Source organism: Haliaeetus albicilla, chromosome 11 (genome assembly GCF_947461875.1).
Source record: "Haliaeetus albicilla chromosome 11, bHalAlb1.1, whole genome shotgun sequence".
Classification (NCBI taxonomy): domain Eukaryota; kingdom Metazoa; phylum Chordata; class Aves; order Accipitriformes; family Accipitridae; genus Haliaeetus; species Haliaeetus albicilla.
The window spans coordinates 32,823,803-32,844,921 of NC_091493.1; the positions used below are offsets into that span (position 1 = coordinate 32,823,803).

Genomic DNA, 21,119 nt, shown 5'->3' on the forward strand with positions numbered 1-21,119 from the left:
ATTACTTATCTTTTAATAGTTATCTGAATCTGAGTAATGCTGAAATATGTTGCAGAGGAAATATTTTCTCAGATGTTACCTGAATTTCCTATCATTCTGATTGCATTTGTATTTAGGCAAATATAAATGCAAAGATAGGATGATAAAGCAAAGATAGGGTCAAGTTGTGATCTCTTAATTTTAGGACAGTTGTTTTCAGATTTTGGAATTTATATAATTTTCAGGTGAAGTGATTGGTTAAAGCACTATTAATTATGTACATAATCTAATCTTTAATATTTAGTTGTTCTCAGATCTGAATACAGGGAAGAAATAGTGTCATAACAATAACGTTATGCTGAAATGTAGCATATACCTTATAAAATATTTTATAAGTTGTTAAAAATTTCTTTTTATAAAAACACATTATTCAATATGATAAAATTTAGAATTTAAATGACGAGAAAAGGGAAATTGAGTGTGGGATGTATTTTGACTTATGATCTCAGAAAGATAAAATTCAGACTTTGTTGGTTTTTTTTTTTTAAAGTTTTTTTCAACTCAGCTTTAATTGTGTGCTTTTTACACTAGCTCATCTGTGTGGGGAAGGATGGAGTCATATTGGAGATGCCTGTCTCCGCATAAATTCTAGTCGTGAAAGCTATGACAATGCCAAACTGTATTGCTACAATTTAAGTGGGAATCTTGCCTCATTAACAACCTCAAAAGAAGTGGAGTTTGTTCTGGATGAAATACAGAAATATACACTTCAGGTAACTCGAGTAAATGTAATTGATGCTTATGTGAATTAAATTTGCATTGAGAAATCTATTTTAGGGATTCATCCAAAGAGAGGAAAGTTTATGCCTTCAAAGAAATGTAGCGTGGTGCTAAAGACTGGTGTAAGTGGTGTGTAGGATATTAAGGAAATGTCATGTTTAAAGCTAATGACACAGCAGTTCCCAAGTGTTTCTCCTTACCAGATTTAACTGTTACAGGTTACTGTTTACTTTCAAGATGTGACTCAAGAGAACAGCTGGAACACTGATCTGGGAAATCCCAGCCCTTTTCAATACACTGTGACAGCAGGAATCAAAACAAGACAAAATATTTTTCACTGTAACAGAGAAAAAAATCCTGACTTTCACATCAGTATCCATAAAACTGCTCGTGGGAGTGTTTTTTGGGTGGTGAGTAGCTAGGCTGAGAGCAGTTGAGAACAGAGAGGTACTGAAGGTGTACACTTCTCTTCTCCAGAAAACCCTAGCTCCCTATGTAACTGGTATGTGGGATCAAAGGGTCACAGAGAAGCTGTACTAGTATGCAAAGCATGTGGAAATTCCCTGTACGGCAGCACCGGAATGAACCAGGAGCTAATTAGCTTTCTGTGATAATGGTGGGGGAGAGAGAGGGCTGAAAACTCTTACATGCCTCTGGCAAATATAGGAAGCTGCCATCAGAATATTCCTTAAAGTGATCCATATTAATTTGTTAACTGTGGGACAAGAAAAGGGAAGTTGAAGATTAATTACCTGTCCATGGGTGGTCAGGTTCAGGTTTTTTTAGCAGTTAAATGTCCAAATGCTGATTGCTGTGTTTAAACTGTTGGAAAGCCTACCCACATTGTTGGTACTCGTATATGGAATATATGTATGCTCAAAAGACGTCAAACCCAACAGTGTACACTCAGATGGGATGTCTTATCGGAATAAGATTCCGTGACAAGCAAATCAGTTCATCTTAGCAAAGGATATTTTTAAAAGTGTGTATTTTGGTTGGTAGAACACTTCTTTGTATAAAAATCCTAATTTTTAAGTAGCTTAGGATTTTACAGTTACAGGAAAATGAAAGATAATTATGAACTATAATTAAAGCTTATATCAAGCTAGTATGTGATTTGCTAAGCTGTTATGTTGCAGATGAATTGAGATGCATACAAAGGAAAGGGCAGTTAAGGATTGCCTTTGTGTGATACTAAATCTGAATGCAAGAGTTTAGGGATGTATACTGTGAATCAAAATATTCTTTATTATCCTTTTCAGTGTTCCATTTCAAGAAGGAGATGCAAACATAGGTTACGTACTTAAGTTTTTTGGTTTTTTTCCCAATAAATGTAGGATCTGGACAGCGCAAAATTTTTTTACTAGAAAGACATGTATTTTCTATTATTTGCTAATAGAGGACAGAGAAAAGTAATTCTTCTATGTCAGAACATCTCCCCTGATATTGTACTCACTGCAGCCTTGAAACACATTCTGTCTGTCTACTATTTGATATGAGATAATGTTGAAAATGTAATTGCAACCAAAATAAAAAAATCACAAATGGCAGTGATTTCTCTAGTTATTTATTTTGCTGCCTCTTCCCCGCCCCCTGCCCTGGTTCCTATTAAAATACTGCACAGGAGGCCTTCAAATCTAATAGTGTGTGATAGAGTATTGATATGACTGATATTACCTGACTGGCTCGAGGTGTAGATGAGAAATAGCTTTTTTTTTAGTGCTTGGAAGCTAGATTTTTCTTACATTTCAGTGTTTAGAACTTCTACAAGGTGACATCCTGCTGAGCATATCTTTATTTAAATGAAGTATGTCCTGAGCCAATGTGGTGATGTAAATTTGAGATACCTCACATACAGTTTATGTAATTGTAGACAAATGTATGCTTTTTAAAAGTATATCTTGGTTTAAACAATCATTTAGTTACCAGAATCTCTAATAAAATGCTACTATGACTTATCCTGGTGTTTTCAGTGGTATTTAGGAAAAAAAAAAAGATTTTCCTTTTTATCTGTCTGTCCAGTTACATTTTTTCTTTGTGAGACAGCCTAAATGTCTTATCAGGTGTGACAGAGGCTCTCTGAAACGTCTTGATTTTCTTTTGTCTGCCTTTTCCTCTCAAACTGCAATCATAATGATTTAAGGAGTGAGATTTCATTTTAGATAGCTTGTTTTTGTAACAGGTGGTGGTGTGGAGTTCACAAATGTAGTGTCGGAGCAACTGTAAGGTGAATACTGTGCCTTTAATCTGTATTATCAATGGTGGAGTTTGACTTGTGTGTTTAATATCAAAGGCTTTAAAATCTTTAGCCTATGTGAAACAAAAGCTTTCAGGATTAGTGAATGTATCAGAGCAACATTTGGAAATATGAATATGGATCTGGTTTTATCTCTACCTGATATACTGAGAAAAGAAAAAGAACTTTGGTAACTGTTGTGTATTTTACAGACTGTTAAAATAGTGTCAGTAAATACTACGGCCTGGAAAGACTTAAGAATTTTTTGTTGTTCATAGAAACAATGTGGGACTTTGTAGATTCTTTTTCTAATACACAAAGTGCTTGTTCTGGAACAAATTTAGGACAATTTCTTCATCATGTTTAGAATAATATGAAACATTGATGCTTTGGAAAGGTTCAGAGGGAGGAGGCTGCCGTTGTCTCCACACCCTGTCCAGACCCCGTTGTGTATCAATAAGTTCTCTTGATTCCAATACTAAATTGGAAATCAATAGATTGTCTCCTTTTAAAGGATAAGGTTCATTTGGTACTAAAGATAGGGACAAAACAAAGACCTTTGTAGTATAAAGTCAAAACACTGTTGAATTTGCAGATGTATTCTAAAACTATCACCAATAATTTAAAGTCTAATTTGTATTTTTCATTGAAAATAAAAGAAATTCTTTAAGAGAATATCAAAGTAAACACAATGGATAGACTGCAGATTCCTGTGATAAAGCTAAATGACACTTTATATTTTTTCTTATATGCTGTTTTATTGACCTAGTAAGCAAAATATTACAAAAGGGAAGATTCGAGTTTTTCTGCGAAGTAGATTAAACAGCAATATGAGGTTAATTAATTGTTCCTGCTAATATTCAAATGTTGTATATTCATTTAAAAATGCAATTAGTTCTCTTGGGAGTTTGCTCACAACTGTGGGATTTAACTAAAAATAATAATTTTCTTGTTAGCATGCAATAAATTCTGAGAAGATTTAGTTTTGGTGTAGTAAGCATAAACAAAGATGAGAACAGTTTTAAACAATGCCTTTCATTATATAAACTGTTTGCAACTTTTCCTTTAACCCACTGTTCTCAAGGCTAAGCATCCTTTATAGATTACACTTGAGTGTAGGTTGCAGTTAATTAGTGAGCTTTGCATTGCAAAGTTATTCCTTGTTGGCTCAAAGTATTCTCAGAGGGCTGAATGTTTTTCTGGTTTTATCATATGTTTGGTTGTAGTGAAGCTGACATCTACTTCTTTTCTGAATTAGTCTTTTTACTACAGTTTCTAGCAGTCCCACTTTACTATTGTGGGTCTGGAATTCTAATAAATTATTTCAGCACTTTGCCTGCATATTAGAGTCATGTTGACTGTCCATTAGTTCACCTCCAGTTTAACTGTCTTCCTACTTTCAGGAAGTGGGGAACTCAACTCACTTTGAATGCCTGAGAAGACAACCTGAATTTCCAAAAAAATTCTCCCCTATAAAGAGGAAGACTCAAGAGACTTGATCTAAACTAAAGTCCCACTGCAATACTAGTCATAATCTCTCTAGATGGAAATTGGGGAAGTTGTAGTCTTTTCAGTTTGCCAGATTTTATGTGTTGTTTTAACCAATGCCACAACAGCAAAATTTGAAGAGAGTGGGAGAAATAAGTGTTCTTATGACCTAACGCAGGACTCCTACTACTAATTATATCTAGATTTCATCATTTGTGTCTCATAGATACTGAGACACTTAAAAATCATGAAGCTTGCTTATAATGTGTCATTCGCTGGGTAAATATTTACAAAATATGAAATGTATGGGTATCTAGCATAGTTAGAATAGATGCATAGTTAAAGAATAGAAACCAAGCAATGAGGTAGTAAATAGAATGGATGGCTTCTCTTCATATAGCTCTTATTTTCAGTAAGCAGGTTTTTTTGTTCATAATGATGCAGAAGCAGCAAACTAACTGCAAGCCCTTCTCAAAACTGTGAATGTTGTGGAAATGTGAGCACTAAGGGGCCACTGTATTTTCAAAGTTTAATTGTATGTTTCTTCCTAGGGCAACTATTTTCCTAGAAATCAAGGAGTTCAAACAATTCCTGAAAAGTTTGTTGAAGTTTGGTGATAACATATTGTGATTCACACATTAGAAAATGAGTCAGAAGCATATCATACACTTCCAGGACAATTTAAGATCCAAAATGAAGTGAATTTAAATAAAGGTGGGGATAAATTTCTGAAAGAGATACATAATTCCTTAGCAATTTGCATAATTAAGATATGTAGGAGAATTTTGAACCTCAGAAGTAATTGGCTATTCAGTAAAGGTAGACTTGCTCACTTCACTCATCTGCAAAGTATTCAGCCCTCATTAAATTAGTGCTGAGTCAGCAGTAGTGCCTGAAAAATGTATCATGACTATAAACGCTCACATTCACTGTAGATTTCAAAGCAACTTAGACTGACTTAAATTTTCTGAGTAAACAGTGGATTTAACATGAAGCACCAGCTCTCTAGTTAAGGTTACACAATTTTCCTTTCTAACATAGTTCCATAATTACTACTTAAAAGAAAATTAAAATTAGGTCATTTAGAATAAGAGAAGAGTACATTTTTGAAGTTAATAAATTCCTGTGATGGCTAAAACCTTGCCTTATGTTCAGTAAAATAGGCCTGTAGATGTCAGTACAGAATGATGTTCTATTGGTATGCATCATACCCTTGCAATTTTGCTCTTCTGTCAGATGAAAATAAAGCCCTGTCCAGCAATTTGTCTCAGAATTTAATAATTCCTAAATTTTTTCTAGCTTAACATAAAGGTTGATTTCTCACTTAAAAGGCTTTTTGGCAACTTGTTGTCACTGTTATAAAAGATTGTTCTATAAAAACAGATAAACCGTGACTAGCTGCATTTCAAGCATGGGTATATGGCTTCTAAGATGGGCTGTGAGCTTTAAAAACTGGCCTAGAAAGAAATATATGAGAAGAGAAACACATTCTAGAGAATGGTTCTAAATTTTAAATAGTGTAGTGGGACAAAGCTATAGAATAGTTTCTAAGATATATTTGGTTGCATTCTCCAGTGCAATGTTAGTAAAGGCACATTACAAGCTTTCCTAAGATGGATTTGACCACCTGCTGTGTATTGCATTGCTTTGTTTTACTGTAAAATTGTACTTTGATCATTTCTGGGTATTTCCCCTCCCTGCCGATAACTTAGAATGCTATTGAGTAAGCTTGGTTATTGTTGATGTTGTTTTGACATGAATTGTATACAGTGTGTAATGGCAGTTTTTATATATATACCTTGGAGCCTGAGTTTTTTAAAAAACTCTCTACTGAAACATTTGAATGTATACATAATTTTTCAGAATATGGTGAGTGATAGTATTCCGGAAAAAATTGTTTCAATTTGAACAGCCAGAATATGAGCAGTGGTATTCTATAATCATGTTTAAGCAAATTCTGTCCTAAACATGTTGAATAAAAATAGAAAAATAGTAGATTGGAATTCATATTTGCTCCTATGAGCTACTGTTTCCTCCCTATCCTTTCCTCTTCCCACATGAAGGAAAAATTATTAAGGCAAAGTTACATGAACTTTGCCATTTCACATAGAAATCTATAGTGTAATTCAAATAATTCCTAAATCCTATCAAGAATAATTATCTGTATTATTTAGTCAAAAAGCTATCATTTGTTTTGGTGACTTTTTGTGGATGTATCATGATGTAGATGAAATGTAGCTTTTAGCTCTTAATGATTTTAAATGGGAACAAAAATGTTCAATGCTGATGTCCAAAGTAATGATAAATCATTATTTTAAAAGATAATGACATTTAAAAGTTAAAAAAATTTAGAGGCATAAATAGAAGATCATTCCCTAGATACAGTTGAGAATCTTGGTTAAGAGATTAAAATTTAAGATTACGATTCAAAGCAATGGTTAGTCTCATGTCTATGCAAAACAGAAGCTTTTCCATTACTTATTAATAGCAGTAGTAGCAGGTAATAAGGCTTCAGTATAAGGGAAGTGAAGATATCAAATAAAGAAGTATTTTGATAGCTAATGTATAAAAATATGAAGTGCTGTGATTTTAATTACTAAATTTTTCCAACTGTTAAGATATTTTCTTTTGCTTGATTAAAAAAAATACCTTATTAAAACAAACATGCCAATTAATTTCTGCTAGCTAGAAAATGATTTCAATTTAAATAATTTTAGGACTTATAATGTCAACAAAGAAGTAGGAGATATTGCCTGTCTTATTTTTCCATATTCATGGAAGAGTGGTAGAGCTGAATATTAATAGAACATGAGTAATACATTTTCCTTGTGGCCTTTTTGGATGCACTGTGTCACTGGAAATTCACTCGTCTGTCTCTGTATGTTTGTGCATATGTGTATGTAACATCTGAAGGGGCATCCCTTTTACAATACCTCTCTGTGAGACTGAAATCTTTATGAATAGCAACGTCTACTTCCACCCTGCATGCCCGCTACTGCTTTGTTAATCAAGAGACGAGAGGGCAGAATGACCACAATTTTTACCAAGTTTCTAGGTACTAGCAGCTGTAAAATGGAGCTGTACCATTTGTTTGGCTTCTAAATGAGAGAAGGTAGCTATAGTCCCAAGCTGGACTAGATTGTCCAGTCTTTTCTTGAAACCTAGAGCGTGGCAGAGTGTACTTTGCATTAAGGAACTCTTACACCCTCTCTAGAGAGAGCAAATGCTCCCTTCCTTTTCTATTTCAGAGCAATGAAGGAGAAGGTAGTTCTGAATAAAAGCTTTAGATTCTAGCAAAAGCTATCAGCCTTGCTGAAATTGGACAGATTCTGCTACGAAGCAAGAGCTGGTGTGGGTCCTGCTGAGCTTAGACAGGGAAGGTCTCCAGATGACCTTGTTGCTTCCTTACCAGTGCAACACATGATGGTCATGCATTAGGCATTAAAGGAAAAATTCTAGTAATGGTAGGAACCACATGGTTTTGGAGTTCCTATTCACTTCTGTCCCCAGTGGACTGGCAACTCCAGCAAGTGTGGACTACTTTAAAGCACCCAGGAAAACTGTGACAAACATCAGATACTATAATAGTCAGCTTGAAGAACTGAGATAGGCACAGTCAAATCACTTGGAAAAAGTTTCAGTACATTTCCACTCACCTGTTTTCTGGCTCCTTAGTAACAAGCTAAGCAGCAGGATGGCCCTGCTGTGCTGAGGCAAAGGTGTCTTGAATAAGAACGATTTCCTGAACTAGGTCATGTCATTGTTTACTGACAAGCTCTTGCATGTGTATGTGGTCACATGTGTATGTGGTCACATGTAGGTTGGAGTTTTTCCTCCTTCCTTAAATAGAAAAGGAACTGATTCTGACCAAGTTGCAGGTTCCTCTTCAACTCTGAATCTGAACAACTTACGAAGTGCTAAATACAGTGAGGACTGGAGAGATTTCTTGGTTGTGTTTTTTGGACATCTTGAAAGCATACATTCATCAAGACCTTAGGAAAGAAGGAATAAGTCTTCAGAACTCTCTGAGGAGTAACTTTCTTCCCACTTACACATTGAGCAAAGATCATCTGACCTTCTAATAAAGAAGCTGGTACTCTTGAGAAGAAAAAATTAGACATATTTGGGACTGTTTTCATGTCAGCAAGTGTTTTTCTGAAGTGAAGATTTGATTTGTATTGTGTTTTTCACCCACCTGGTTTGATAACAATATTTTTCAAGAGGCCTGGAAACTCGAATCTTACATCAGTGAGTTCTGGGTGCAGAGAACAGGCAGTCTGGTTTCCTTCCTGTCTGAGCCTCTTCAGAAACATCTTTAGCAAGTTACTCAAAGTAAAGGAATCGGTTTCCTACATTCATTTTGCATTAAATGTAACAACCATAGAGTTCAAGTGAAGGGTGTTCAACTCTCATTATTTCTTAAGCCTGAAGAAGAAACTGGACTGGCATCCTCATTCAGCACCTTTGAAGTCCCTCAGTTGCTTCAAGTACTTCGAGACTCCCAGCTATTATGCCTGAACCTTTCATCAGTTTGAGAGATAAGGACTAAATTTATGCTTTTTTTGTGAAGAAATTAGTTTGATAGTCACAGCACACTGGTGGCTGCAGGTGTCATGGGTGGAACTTCCTGAATTCTCTATTCACTATTTGTTTTCTTCTGTTGGCTTTCATGCAGTGCAGCAGCAGTCATTTTTTTCTGATAAGCTTTGGTGATATCAACACACAATCTCTGCTATTGCCAGCAGTCTTCAGCTGTAGTCCACCACATCACAGAGTTAATGCCACATAATTGAATATGTGCTTTAAGCATGTCCTTGGAGCATTTTGGTGGCCTACTTCTCAGCTATTTACCATATTTTAATCAGACATTAAAAAAATGTTTTGGATAATCTGTTTTTGGCATCCTAACAACATGCCCAGAGAAGCATAAGTGAGCCTGCAAGGCAGTAGCTTTGATGGTGCATATTTGATAGCATGCTAATCAGCGCTCAGGTCTGTACTTTGTTGTGTTACACTAGCAAAGAGCCAAAGATGGTACACAGGGAATTTGAGATATCTGACATGATGATTATAAGTTGTCCAGATACTACAGCTGTTAAGAATGATGGTGACTATGATATGTGTTGCTTTTGCTAGAAGTCTTTCAGTTCAGGGGTGCTGCTTTTATCTCCTAAGGCTGCTCTGGCTTTTGTGATCATCCTTGGGACTTCGCTATCATTAAAGGGGTTCTGAGACACTCTACCACTCAAATAGAAGAATTTCTCTCCAAATGTCACTGCTGCACCATCAGTTTTCATTATTGGCCTGACATACTTTCACTATAGCTGGGATAGGTTCTCTGTTTTCTATATACTGATGCTGAGGCCAAATTATTTGGCACTGCAATTGAAATAGTCAGTAATATGTTGAAGGTTCTCTTGGCTGGAATTCCTCAGCCCCAAAGTAGGCATTTAGGGTTGTTTTAGGCCTGTGTTTGTCAGCAATTTATCCTGCCTAAGTCCCTGACATTTTTTATACATGCCTGGTGTGCACGCTTAGTGTTCTACAGCAAGATGTCTAGAGTCATGCATAAATATCTACGGTTTTCTGATGCGTGTGGACCACACACATATACAGCAATCTAGGAGACTAAATAACAAATAAGACAACGGATGTACTATCTACCATTTTCCAGATGCCCAAGTTCCACTTTTATGGCTTGCATCGTGTTCTTTCTAGTATGCAGAACCTGGGAGCTCTCACAGACACCTGGAAATTTGGTCACCTGGGGTAGCAATGAAGTTATGAAGTAAATACAGAAGACAGAAGAATGGGTGGTGGCATTTTTGCTGGATGTTCTTGTTGGTGTTTGATAATCTCCCAGAGTACATCACTGCTTAAGGAATGGAACATTTCTTAGTTGTTTTCTGGTTTATTTAAGTTTGTTCTTGCATCTGTAAGTCTGTTAGATGCTGTAGCAATTCTTGTTTGATCATGCTCCTAACTGATAGGACAGAAGAAGGAGAGATCATAAGGAGTACATTTTAGGGAGGTCAGGAATACTGACCTAATATCTACCTACTGATTTTTTAAAAAAGTAATTACCAGTGGTATTTCTGAAGAAAAGTTAATAATCATATTTCAGTTTGATCTAACGAGGCAGGGGAAAAAGAGGAATTCTCTGATCAGGTGTAGATTTAAGAGGTCCGAAAGATTTTCAGCCATGGATTAAACCTGAGTGGCCAAAGAAAGACGTGAGATCAAAGATGAAAGATCTCTCTGAGAGATGATGGCAGTGACTTGGTTCACCTGTGAAGTACCACATAGGTCTTGAATTGTGGCAGGTTCCCTTTAGGTATATTATAGTGTTTTACCTACCTTGGCCTGTAAATTTAATCAGCTGAGAACCTAATTCACAATCAGATCAACATCTCTGCTTTGGAGCTGACAACATCTGTCCTTTGCCTGGTGCAGATAACTGTGCTGGGCTCTCTGCTATTCACCTACCACCACATACCTGTCACAGCCTGTAGTCTCTCTATATCTCTGTTCCTTATGTTTAAACTGGGGTTAATGAAAAACTGCCTGCACAGAGATTACATGAGAAAAAGTGTTTGTTTTCAGTATCTTGAGATTTTTTTACAGTGATAGGAGCAAGAAATGTATGTAGATTTATCCTGGAACAGGCAAAAGCCTTTCTTCCTCAAAATCGGCTTTTTCTCTTGGTAATTGTATAAAGAAGATAAAATGATAAAAATGGGTCGAATTTGTGTGATGTAATTTTACTGATACGTCCTAAATATTTTTTGAGTACTAATGCTTTTGTGTTTTCTAGACTAGTTTGGTTTTTTGTTTCATAGCTTTATGAATCAATAATAGAAGTGTATTCAATGTCTATTTAATGGCATTGGAGTTGTGCATGTGCCGCTTTCATCTATGTCTCTGATTTGGCTAAAGATGTTGATCGGTATCAGCAATACAGATTTGAGAGGATGGAATATTTATCCTTTTTTTTCTGAAGTTTGATTTCTGTGAATTGCTGTTGACTTATGTGTATTTTATTATCCTCGTTGGCCTGGCAATTAGTAATTGGTATAGCAGCCAGTGCAACCCCCCCCCCCCCCCCCCCCAGAAAACAATTTCATTATGACCGTTTGGCCTGGTGTCTGACTCTTTATCGAATAATAGTGATCAGGATTGACTTTGAATAGAGCAAACACAGATGTTGAGTAGAACAGAAGCATATAGTGGGTGTGGTGTTTTTGTTTGGTTTTGGGGGGGGTCAGCAAGGTAGAACAATTAAGATAAAACCTATATGGACAATGACCGATGAGGTGATAAAGCGAGAGAAGAACACGGTGAATTCTCTCAAAATGTGAAGTTGTTGCTGTTGAGTTATTCTTTGAAATGTTTTAACAACAACCAAAAAAAGCATTTAACTAATTATGTCACATTTCTTTCATTCTGATTCATAGAAAATTTCACCTTGGGTAGGTTTACGCAAGATCAACATCTCCTACTGGGGATGGGATGACATGTCTCCTTTTACAAATACAACTCTGCAGTGGCTTCCTGGAGAGCCAAATGACTCTGGCTTCTGTGCATATCTAGAAAGAGCAGAGGTGGCAGGTCTGAAAGCGAATCCATGCACTGCAATGGCAGATGGTCTTGTGTGTGAAAAACCTGTTGGTAAGCAATCTCTTATACTCAGTTACTGTCGCTGTCATGATTAGCAATCTGTTTGGGCTTTCAGTTGGCTAAGAGGAATTTTTGGACAATTTGGATTAAACAATTAAAAAAATTACTTTTATATATTTTGAAAAATATGGAGCTTTAATCTAGAAAACAAATTATATTCCTAAAGCAGCAAATATTTATTTGTGAATTAGTTTACATGGCTTAGTTTGCATTACACTGGAAGTCTTATAAATTGCCTCTAAAGCAGTAGTAGTCAGTGACAACAGTGATTGTAGCACAAAAGTGTCTGTGGAGGTGTTCAGTAAGGCTGATGTTTTCTTTCTGAATCTCACTGAACATCAGTGAAGATTTTAATGGTCTAAAAGACTGATGAAACCAAAGTTCTTGTTTCCATCTTGTAGGTTGGTTTGTGTGTAAAGATTACTGTGGCAAAGTTACTTGATAGCATGATTTTCATGCTTCAATTGTCCTATGTTTCTCTTCATAGCTGTGAGGTTGAGCACGTGAAGTTTAAATCTGCCCTTCAGATTTATTTTGTGCATTGTCTGTGCAAAACTGGAAAATAGCTGCATTGTTGGTGTGTTGGGTACACTGCCTATCAGTCTGATGGTTTTGCTGTGAAATTGTCAGAGTTGTTAATCTGCGTAACCAAAGCGTGATCTTACCAATTCTTTATTCTCTTATAAGCAATTCCAAACAGTAATGTTAATTTTAAAGTATATATTGTACACTTGTTGCTACTGCTATCTGTATTTCCTAAAAATTTCCTCTTTCACAGTGTTCTTAATTTTGAGTTAATAGTTAATTATTTACCAGATGTTTCTCAACATAGTAGAAGATGTAGTCACAATGGAAGAGACATCTCAAAATGTAAAGGATACACTAGATGGAACACAAATGACATTATTAAGATGCAATATTTTGCAATTAGATCAACATTATATGTGTCTGTTCCTGGTGTCTTGTTTTACCTTTTTTTTTGTGATCTTGAGGTGCTTCTAAGACTGTAGAAGTCAAAGTACTTCAGCCGTATGAGAGTACTTTTACAGTTCAGCTGATTTTTGTTAGATTTTTCTTTGTATTTTTTATTAATTGCAAACCACAGCTTGAATACATGCATAGTAGGTCAAATCCAGGAACACCCTTGGTTAAGTGATTTGGCATACTATATTAGCAATGCAGAATGGCTTGAGAACTTGGGTAGTATTGAATATGAATCAATAATACACAAAAACATGGCAATACATAGGAGGACTTAATCCTGATGTTTCACATGGCACTTCTGTGTGGAAAATATAGTACTATGTATACTTCTGTGTTCCTACCTAAGAATTACTATACTCATGTTCTTGTACATTTTACAGTTTTATTTGAAATCAAAGCAAAAATCAGGAGTTAGTGTATACAAGTTTTTTTTGTGTGTTATGACTTTTTGAGATAATGTACAACATTAACCTGGTCAGAATATGGTCACTAGTAGAGAAAAACACACCCCCCCCCCCCCCCCCAAATCAAAAAACCCCCAACCAAACAACAACAGAAAAACCCCAACCCAAATCTGTTTTGCATTGAACAATGTTCATTTTATTACTTTCCCTTTGGATTCTAGTGACTTTCATATGCATACTGTAAGGCAAAGTTTTAGGGGATAAGTAAGTCGTAGGTAGAATATTTGTTGCTTACATACTGTTAAATGAACGAGAACGATAGACCCAGAACGCTACTGTACTTGTTATAGAAGTTTGAGATGTATTTTATGTCATGTATGTGCACGTAAATAAACTGACATTATCACGCAATTAGTATTGAATGTGTTATTTCAGTATATAGATAAAATTGCTGTGAAATTTTTTAAATGAACTCTATAGTGTAACTCATGCTGAGTATTACTTAATAGTTTTTATAAAATATTATTGTATTTATATGCTGCAACGTAAGTTTGGATGAAGCTATTTATAGCTAATTAAGGAAGCAACCACTTTCACTGCAACAAGGATTTTTCTAATGGAATGTATGATTAAAGAAAAAGGAGACTGACTTTCTGTTCAAAATTAAAAATGTTTGTGGTTCTTTTCCAGTCAGTCCTAACCAGAATGCCAGACCCTGCAAAAAGCCCTGCTCCCTGCGAACAACCTGTTCGAACTGCACGAGTAATGGTATGGAGTGTATGTGGTGTAGCAGTACAAAACGATGTGTTGACTCAAATGCCTATATAATCTCCTTCCCATATGGACAGTGTCTAGAATGGCAAACTGCCACGTGCTCCCGTGAGTATCTTACTGCACGTTCATCCTATTAAATATACTGTTGTATTTTTTTTTCCACTCAAAAGAGCATCTATATGAGTAGGATTCAGCACATTCACTACAGATAAAAATAATTTCAGATGAATGACCTTATATAGCTACTAATGTGAGCAGTCGATACTGTGTATTTTCTAGATGCAGATAAATAACTGGCAATTCTTTTATGATGAAACATATTTAGTCTTTTGAAACAGTAAAAAGTGTTTATTGTTTTCAGATAAAGAAAAAATACCACGATCGTTTGTATGACCAGTGTTAGTGTGTCAAACAATGGCCATGAGCTGGAACACAATACTGTTAAAATTAGATAAATAATATGTAGAACTTAGACATATACAACATCAAGTTGTTAAAAAAAGGAGATGAGCTGAATTCAGTTTTTAAGATTCTGATTTATTTTGTCAGACTCAAAGCAGCCCATTTTCCTAGCGTGCAAAGATAAAAACAATGTTATAATAATGTTAGTAATAGTCTTGCGAATATTGTAACACAGATGCAAAACAAATGGTCATGGTCTTCCTTAGATTCTTCTCACTTGCAAATGCTGATTATTAACCCTTGCAGACTGTTTATCCTCTCCATGGAAATAGAAGGAATCCTGCTAGGCCATCAGGCAGGTAAAGGAGGTGCAGGAAACTTTTGTCCTGTGTGATCAGACTGGGTCAGGCTGTATTAATGTTCAAAGTTGCTCATTTCATCCTTTTGAGATAAAAGGCAAGCGATTTCTTTGTCAAGCAGCAAGGATACCCCCCCAGATGTCCCTTCTGGAAGCACATTTAATCAGAAATTGATACAATGCCTCCCTGTGAGAATAAGAAACCTACTCAATGTACTTTTCAGTATACCATTCAGCTGAAGCTACTTCTTCCCAAGTCTGTAGTGACTGGACCTTGTTAAGTTCAGCACCATGCAGTTCCAGTGTATATCGGTGCCATAATTCACACAGATGCTGGAGCAAGCTGCCTGGTGCCTTAGATTCTTGTCTCAGTTGTGTTTTATTTGGAACAATTCCTCAGTCACCATCCTACAGAAGACTGTTTCTTAGTATTTTTACTGTCCTTCAAGATTTGATTAAAATATTTTCTACCTGTAAAAGACTCCAGTCCAGTGGGACCCAACCTTAATATATAGGACTTCTGAAGTGTACCATTGAAATCTTATTATTGCTTTTCTCTGAGAGGTTTTTTTTTTTCAGTTACTTCCAACTTCCTTCCCCTCTCCTTAAGGGTCTTTTGATATCAGCGCCTCTGGAACACTTTATTTCTGGATATGTTCTGGCAGGGTTGATGATGTTGACAAGAAGCAACTTGCTTCAGGGTCATAATTAGATCATGTTTCCATTTAATAGATTTTGGATACAAATACAAAAAAATACAAAAGGTTGTTACTTGCTTTCACCTAAGCATGGGGAAAATATTAAGTAAAGTAAGGTCATGCCACATATGTAATAGGAACCATTGATACATTGTAATCTTAGGAGAGAAGAATGACTGTACGTACCAGGTCACTACGTATATCTGGGTTAAAGGAAAACAAGGCATAGGAAAATTTTTCTTTCAGGTAAAACTGACCAAGAGGCTGTATTCCTCTTAACAGAGATTCCTTTTTCATCCTTAGTAATCATAGGATATACTGAACCAGTACAATGTTGACCTGTTCTGGTAAACTTGTATGCTTAGTAAATTTCAGATGTTAATCCAGGTTCTAGTGTCCAGGTTCAGTGTGGACTAGAAGTAGGGTTTACATGTTCCTTGGGTCCTTATGTCCTCTAAACCCAGCCACCAGCCCATGTATGGTCTAAAAATAGAGAAATATTAGGAACATGTAATCTCTTGTCCCATGTATTTGGAGTAATAATACTGTAATTATGTAAAGGCTTCTCTCTCACAACAGTTCACTAAACTTTTTTTCACTCCTATAAGGAATCAATTTTGCAGCTTATAGAATATTGATAGTGAGTTATGGCAGAAGATAAGTAGATTGAAAATTTGGAGATAAAATTGGCAAAATGTCACATGAATGATGCTTAGCTTTTAAAAATAGCATATATTATGTCAGCCTGAACTTTTAATTCTGTTTTTGTGTTTGTGTAGTGTTTGCACATCATGCAGATTCAATTTGTTTGGGGAACACAAGAAATTGTTTTTAATTTAATTGTCATTTTTGTCAGGTCTGTAAAAGTTTATATTAAATAAGGTGAACGGGATTTGCTATATACCAGTTCATCATTATGTAAAGTCAGTTTTGTATGAAACAGGTTTCCATGTCCATAAGCAGTTTTTTTTTTCCCTCAGAGATTTAAAGCATTAGATATTTTGCATTTAAACAAGAAAATGAATGTTGAAATGAAACATAGTTCACGCATCTTCAGTCTAAATGACTTGAAAATTATATTAGTTAGATACATCATTATTGCTGCTGAGGTAATGAAGTATTAAGTGGATTCCTTTATCAAGGGGTAGTGTTTCTACTTACTTGAAGAATGGAATGTAACTATACCTGTAAAAAAAAAAAAAAATCCTCTTTTTTAAATTTTATTTTTATTTTGAATGACCGATTTCTGAGTTTTTGGATGTTTTGCTCTGAATGAAAAAAAAATCACACAAGCATGTATGATTTGAAAGAAAAAAATATAACAACTGAGAACTTCACATTTATTTTCACAACTTGGAATTAAAATGAAGAATACTGTTTTATTGGTGACATTTTGTCATTTTAATACCTGCTTGCCAAAAAGTTGCATTCCATTCTTCCCCACGTCTTCCATCCATTATGACTTTTGATTGAATAGCTGACAGTTGAAAATCTTGGACCACCTCTAGAATTTAAAAAAAAATATTCTGCTTGAATATTCCCTTTTTTCTACAAACAGTAACTTCTCAGTTAGCTCTCTTCAGTTTTTTAGCTGAATGCCACTACAGAGAGTATCTGAGGATTTCCACTTTCGGTTCTGTTTTACATTCCATGAAGATAGTGCAGCTGATACTTCAGAGCTGTTTTCTCCTAGCTTTATAAATAGCAGCATGAGAATTGTTTGGATCATCTACAGTGCATCTCTGAAAGGGCAAGCCAGCCGGTACAGAATGATGGTCTTTATTTTTCTGCTGATCTTCTAACATATTCAAAAAACTAAATTTGCATCATTCAGCTTCAGATCTGATGAGGTCTGGTTTAAAACTGATTTGTCACATGATTGACACTGATTTCCAAGAACAGATGAGCTCCTTCCCCCCTGTCCCTTCCCATATTTGGGAAACTTGAAACATTTCCTCCTATTTTGGATCCTTCCAAGTCTAATGATACAACAACTCATGCTCCAGCTTTCTGCACTGTTAAAGTCCTTTTGAGATTTCATTCAGATTCTTAACTGCCTGTTTTCTTGATATCTGCATGTATCTTTAGACTACTAGAGTGTTTTTTTCTCTGACATGACAACTTTCATTACTTTTAAACGATTTTAATAGTTGCTGAAGTCAGAGTAGCTAGTTTTATTCTGCTTTCAGTTTATTTAATTACAAATGAAATTGTTCTGCTTAGTATACCCTTTATAACATGGATTCAAGTATTGCTTTTATGGAGCAGAGTGGTCCAGGTAGCTGTGAACCTGAGTATTAGGTGCATATAGTGTCCTGGCTGCAGCTGACCCAAATTGAGAGGTTACACTCATGTAGAAGCCATTTGAGTGTCCTCCAAAAAAATCCCCATGAACCTTTAAAATACCTTCTTTTTAAAAAGTAACTTAGACTGTTTCTGTCTTCCTGATAGGATCTTCCTGAAGTTTATGTATGCTTTTAAAATTTATTTTATAAGTGTCCACAGAGTTAACGTGAGAAGAGATGGGGACCCATAGTGATCAATGTTCAAATGATTCTGATGTTAATTTGATTCAGTGTTACATCATTAAGTTAAAACATTTAAGATGTCACAGAAAAAGCTCAAATAAACTTGTGAACTCTAATGGTGTTTCGGAAGATACTAAATTGTTAATTTCTTATTAATATAAAATGGCAGTAACTTCGGAATATGAATTTTATTTGGTTCTAAACAGATTTAAAATATCAGAAGACCATTTCATGATAAATTACTTAAAAAGAGTAGAATATAAAAGATCTAGAGGGAGATTTGATTTTTTGTATGCAAATTAAAAAATGAAACCAGATTCACTCTAACAGATAAGACTCTTAAGATATAGTTCAATTAAATGGGATTGAGTTATGACTTGTAGTTTAAGAATCCTTTTTTTGGAAAGATATGTAGTATGCTAGCTTGTTTCAAAATTTCTGTATAACAAGACTGAGTCATATTTGTAGGTAAATACTCAGGTGTGATCCCAGGATACTGCATACCCAAATAAATTTTTGGTTTGAATTTGAATTATCACAATTTTTGGATTATTATTATCACTGTTATTTGGATTATTGACCTTGTCTTAAGTTCTAGAGTCTTCCTGTTGGAAGGGCTCTTTACATCAGTAGAATTAGTAATATATGCATCCCATAATATATATTAATAATAAGCACAGAATGTAGATTTTATCATGGGATTTGATGAAGATGTGTAATATTATTGTACTGCTGCATTATCTTTGTTCATTTGAAATCTTTGTTGTTGCATTGTGGTGTAACAAACACCTGCTGTGTATTTTGTGATCTTTGAAGAAGTACAACTTTTAAAGAAAACTGAGATATTCTTATTGAAGTTACTGAAATTTTTTAATTTACACAAGGAAATAGAAATGCAAAATTGTTTCTTCATCAGCTGTTGTAAAATCCTAGCATCTTAATTTAAAAAAAACCAAACAAACACCCCCAAACTAAAACCCAAACCAAAAAAAACCCCTTAGCATTAATACTTTATTCCATGTAATAAAGCTCAAAACTGCTCCGGACTGAGGACCTGTGGACAGTGTTTGGAACAGCCTGGGTGTGGATGGTGTAACGATCCCAGTAACACTGGAAAAGGGCAATGTTTGGAAGGATCATCAAGAGGCCCCATGAAGCCTGTTGGCATGCACTCTAATGAAATGGTGCTTGATGCTACTCTTTGTCCAAAAGAGAAAAATTATGAGTGGTCTTTTATCCAGTGTCCAGGTAAGGTCTGCTTCCGTTCTTTCTTATATATGAAATAAGAGGTGTTTCTCTGTTTAAGCATGACAAATCAGCATAATTATTTTGAGTAATACAAGTAACATTTGCATGAGAGATTTGTTTTTCCAAAATATTTCTTAAATATATAGTTTGTTAGTCTCTGTCTGCCGAACACAAATGTGCTCACTGTCATGCAGGTTCACATGTGAAATTTGATGCATTTTAACCAAAATTGCCATTTATTTATAAATAAGTTTTCACCCATCTTATCCTTCTACTTTTTCAAATCCAACTATATGAATTTGCTTCAGCTCTTGCTTTCCTCTGGCTTCTGTATGCATCACAGAAGAGTGCAGCTGGGGAGAAATTATTGATAGGCAACTGGTGGTGGCCAGGAGCGGGAACTTCTTGCATTGCCGCTGCTCACACAAAAGCCCAGCTGGCTGTGAGAATGGGGGGCTGCCAAATATCTGAGCTGTGCCTCCAGTCTACCTTTTAAACACTTTGAGTAAATAGAATGTATGCTTTTGTAATCTTAAAGAGAATCTCTGAAGTCTAATTTTAAGCCCTATCAATCTGATTATAGTATTTTAATTTTAAAGTTCATTGGAAAAGTAAGCAAGGCATCAGGTACTTTAAGACCGTGGAAGCTGAGCTGGTACCATCTCCTGTATGGAAATACTCAAATCCTGCAAGCCGTGTGTGAAAGCAGCGGTGTAGTAGTTACAGGCAAATGAAAAGCACACTGGGGAGTTTGCCAGACCTCCAGTGGTAATTTACAATAAATAATACAGTTTAAAAGACAGCTTGAAAACTTTTTTTTAGAATAAATGGTGTAATTGTGCTAAAGTTATTTTTCCAGCAAGTGTTCCTACTGATGATAAATTTGGAAGCTGGAGCTTCTCTAGGATCAAAACTTTTATGGGTATATGCAGCTATGTTTGTTTGCTCTCCTGGGTACTTTTTTATCAGTGTATTCCGTGTGTGTGTGTGTATGTATATATCTGTGTGTTTACATATATATATTTATATTTAAGTGTATGTATCACTATATTATTTAGAAAGCAGAATCTCTGAAGAAAGTTTTATTTTGGTGACTTTTTTTTTTTAAAAATACATAGGTAGAGAGTGGATTTCTTTTTTTTAAGTTTTAGAATACTAAAGTGAAATGTAAAACCAAGTGAACACTGTCAAATGTTCTAAGTTAAAACCAAAAAAATCCAAACCATTTCCTGAAGAAAGAAGCCTGTCACAGTTTAGCCCCAGCCAGCAACTAAGCACCGTGTAGCCACTCACTCACTTCCCCTCACCCAGTGGGGTGAGGGAGAGAATTGGGAAAAAAAAAGGGAAACTTGTGGGTTGAGATAAGAACAGTTTAATAGAACATAAAGGAAGAAAATTATAATGATAGCAAGAATAATAAAATGACTAATAATAATAACAATAACAACAACAACAATAAAAAGAATTGGAGTATACAAAACAAGTGATGCACAACGCAATTGCTCACCACTCGCCAAACAATGTCCAGTTAGTTTCTGAGCAGCGATCGCCCCCAGGCCAACT

The 21,119-nt window shown here is 35.4% G+C and overlaps 1 protein-coding gene across 1 annotated transcript in view; it reads left to right on the forward strand.

Moving 5' to 3' along the window:
• The window catches only part of ATRNL1 (attractin like 1), a 541,498-nt gene that overhangs the window by 120,120 nt on the left and 400,259 nt on the right, over positions 1 to 21,119 (forward strand). The window contains 4 exon segments of the mRNA XM_069797060.1: positions 571 to 752; positions 11,938 to 12,151; positions 14,239 to 14,427; positions 19,338 to 19,556. Coding sequence (XP_069653161.1) covers positions 571 to 752; positions 11,938 to 12,151; positions 14,239 to 14,427; positions 19,338 to 19,556 — 804 coding nt within the window.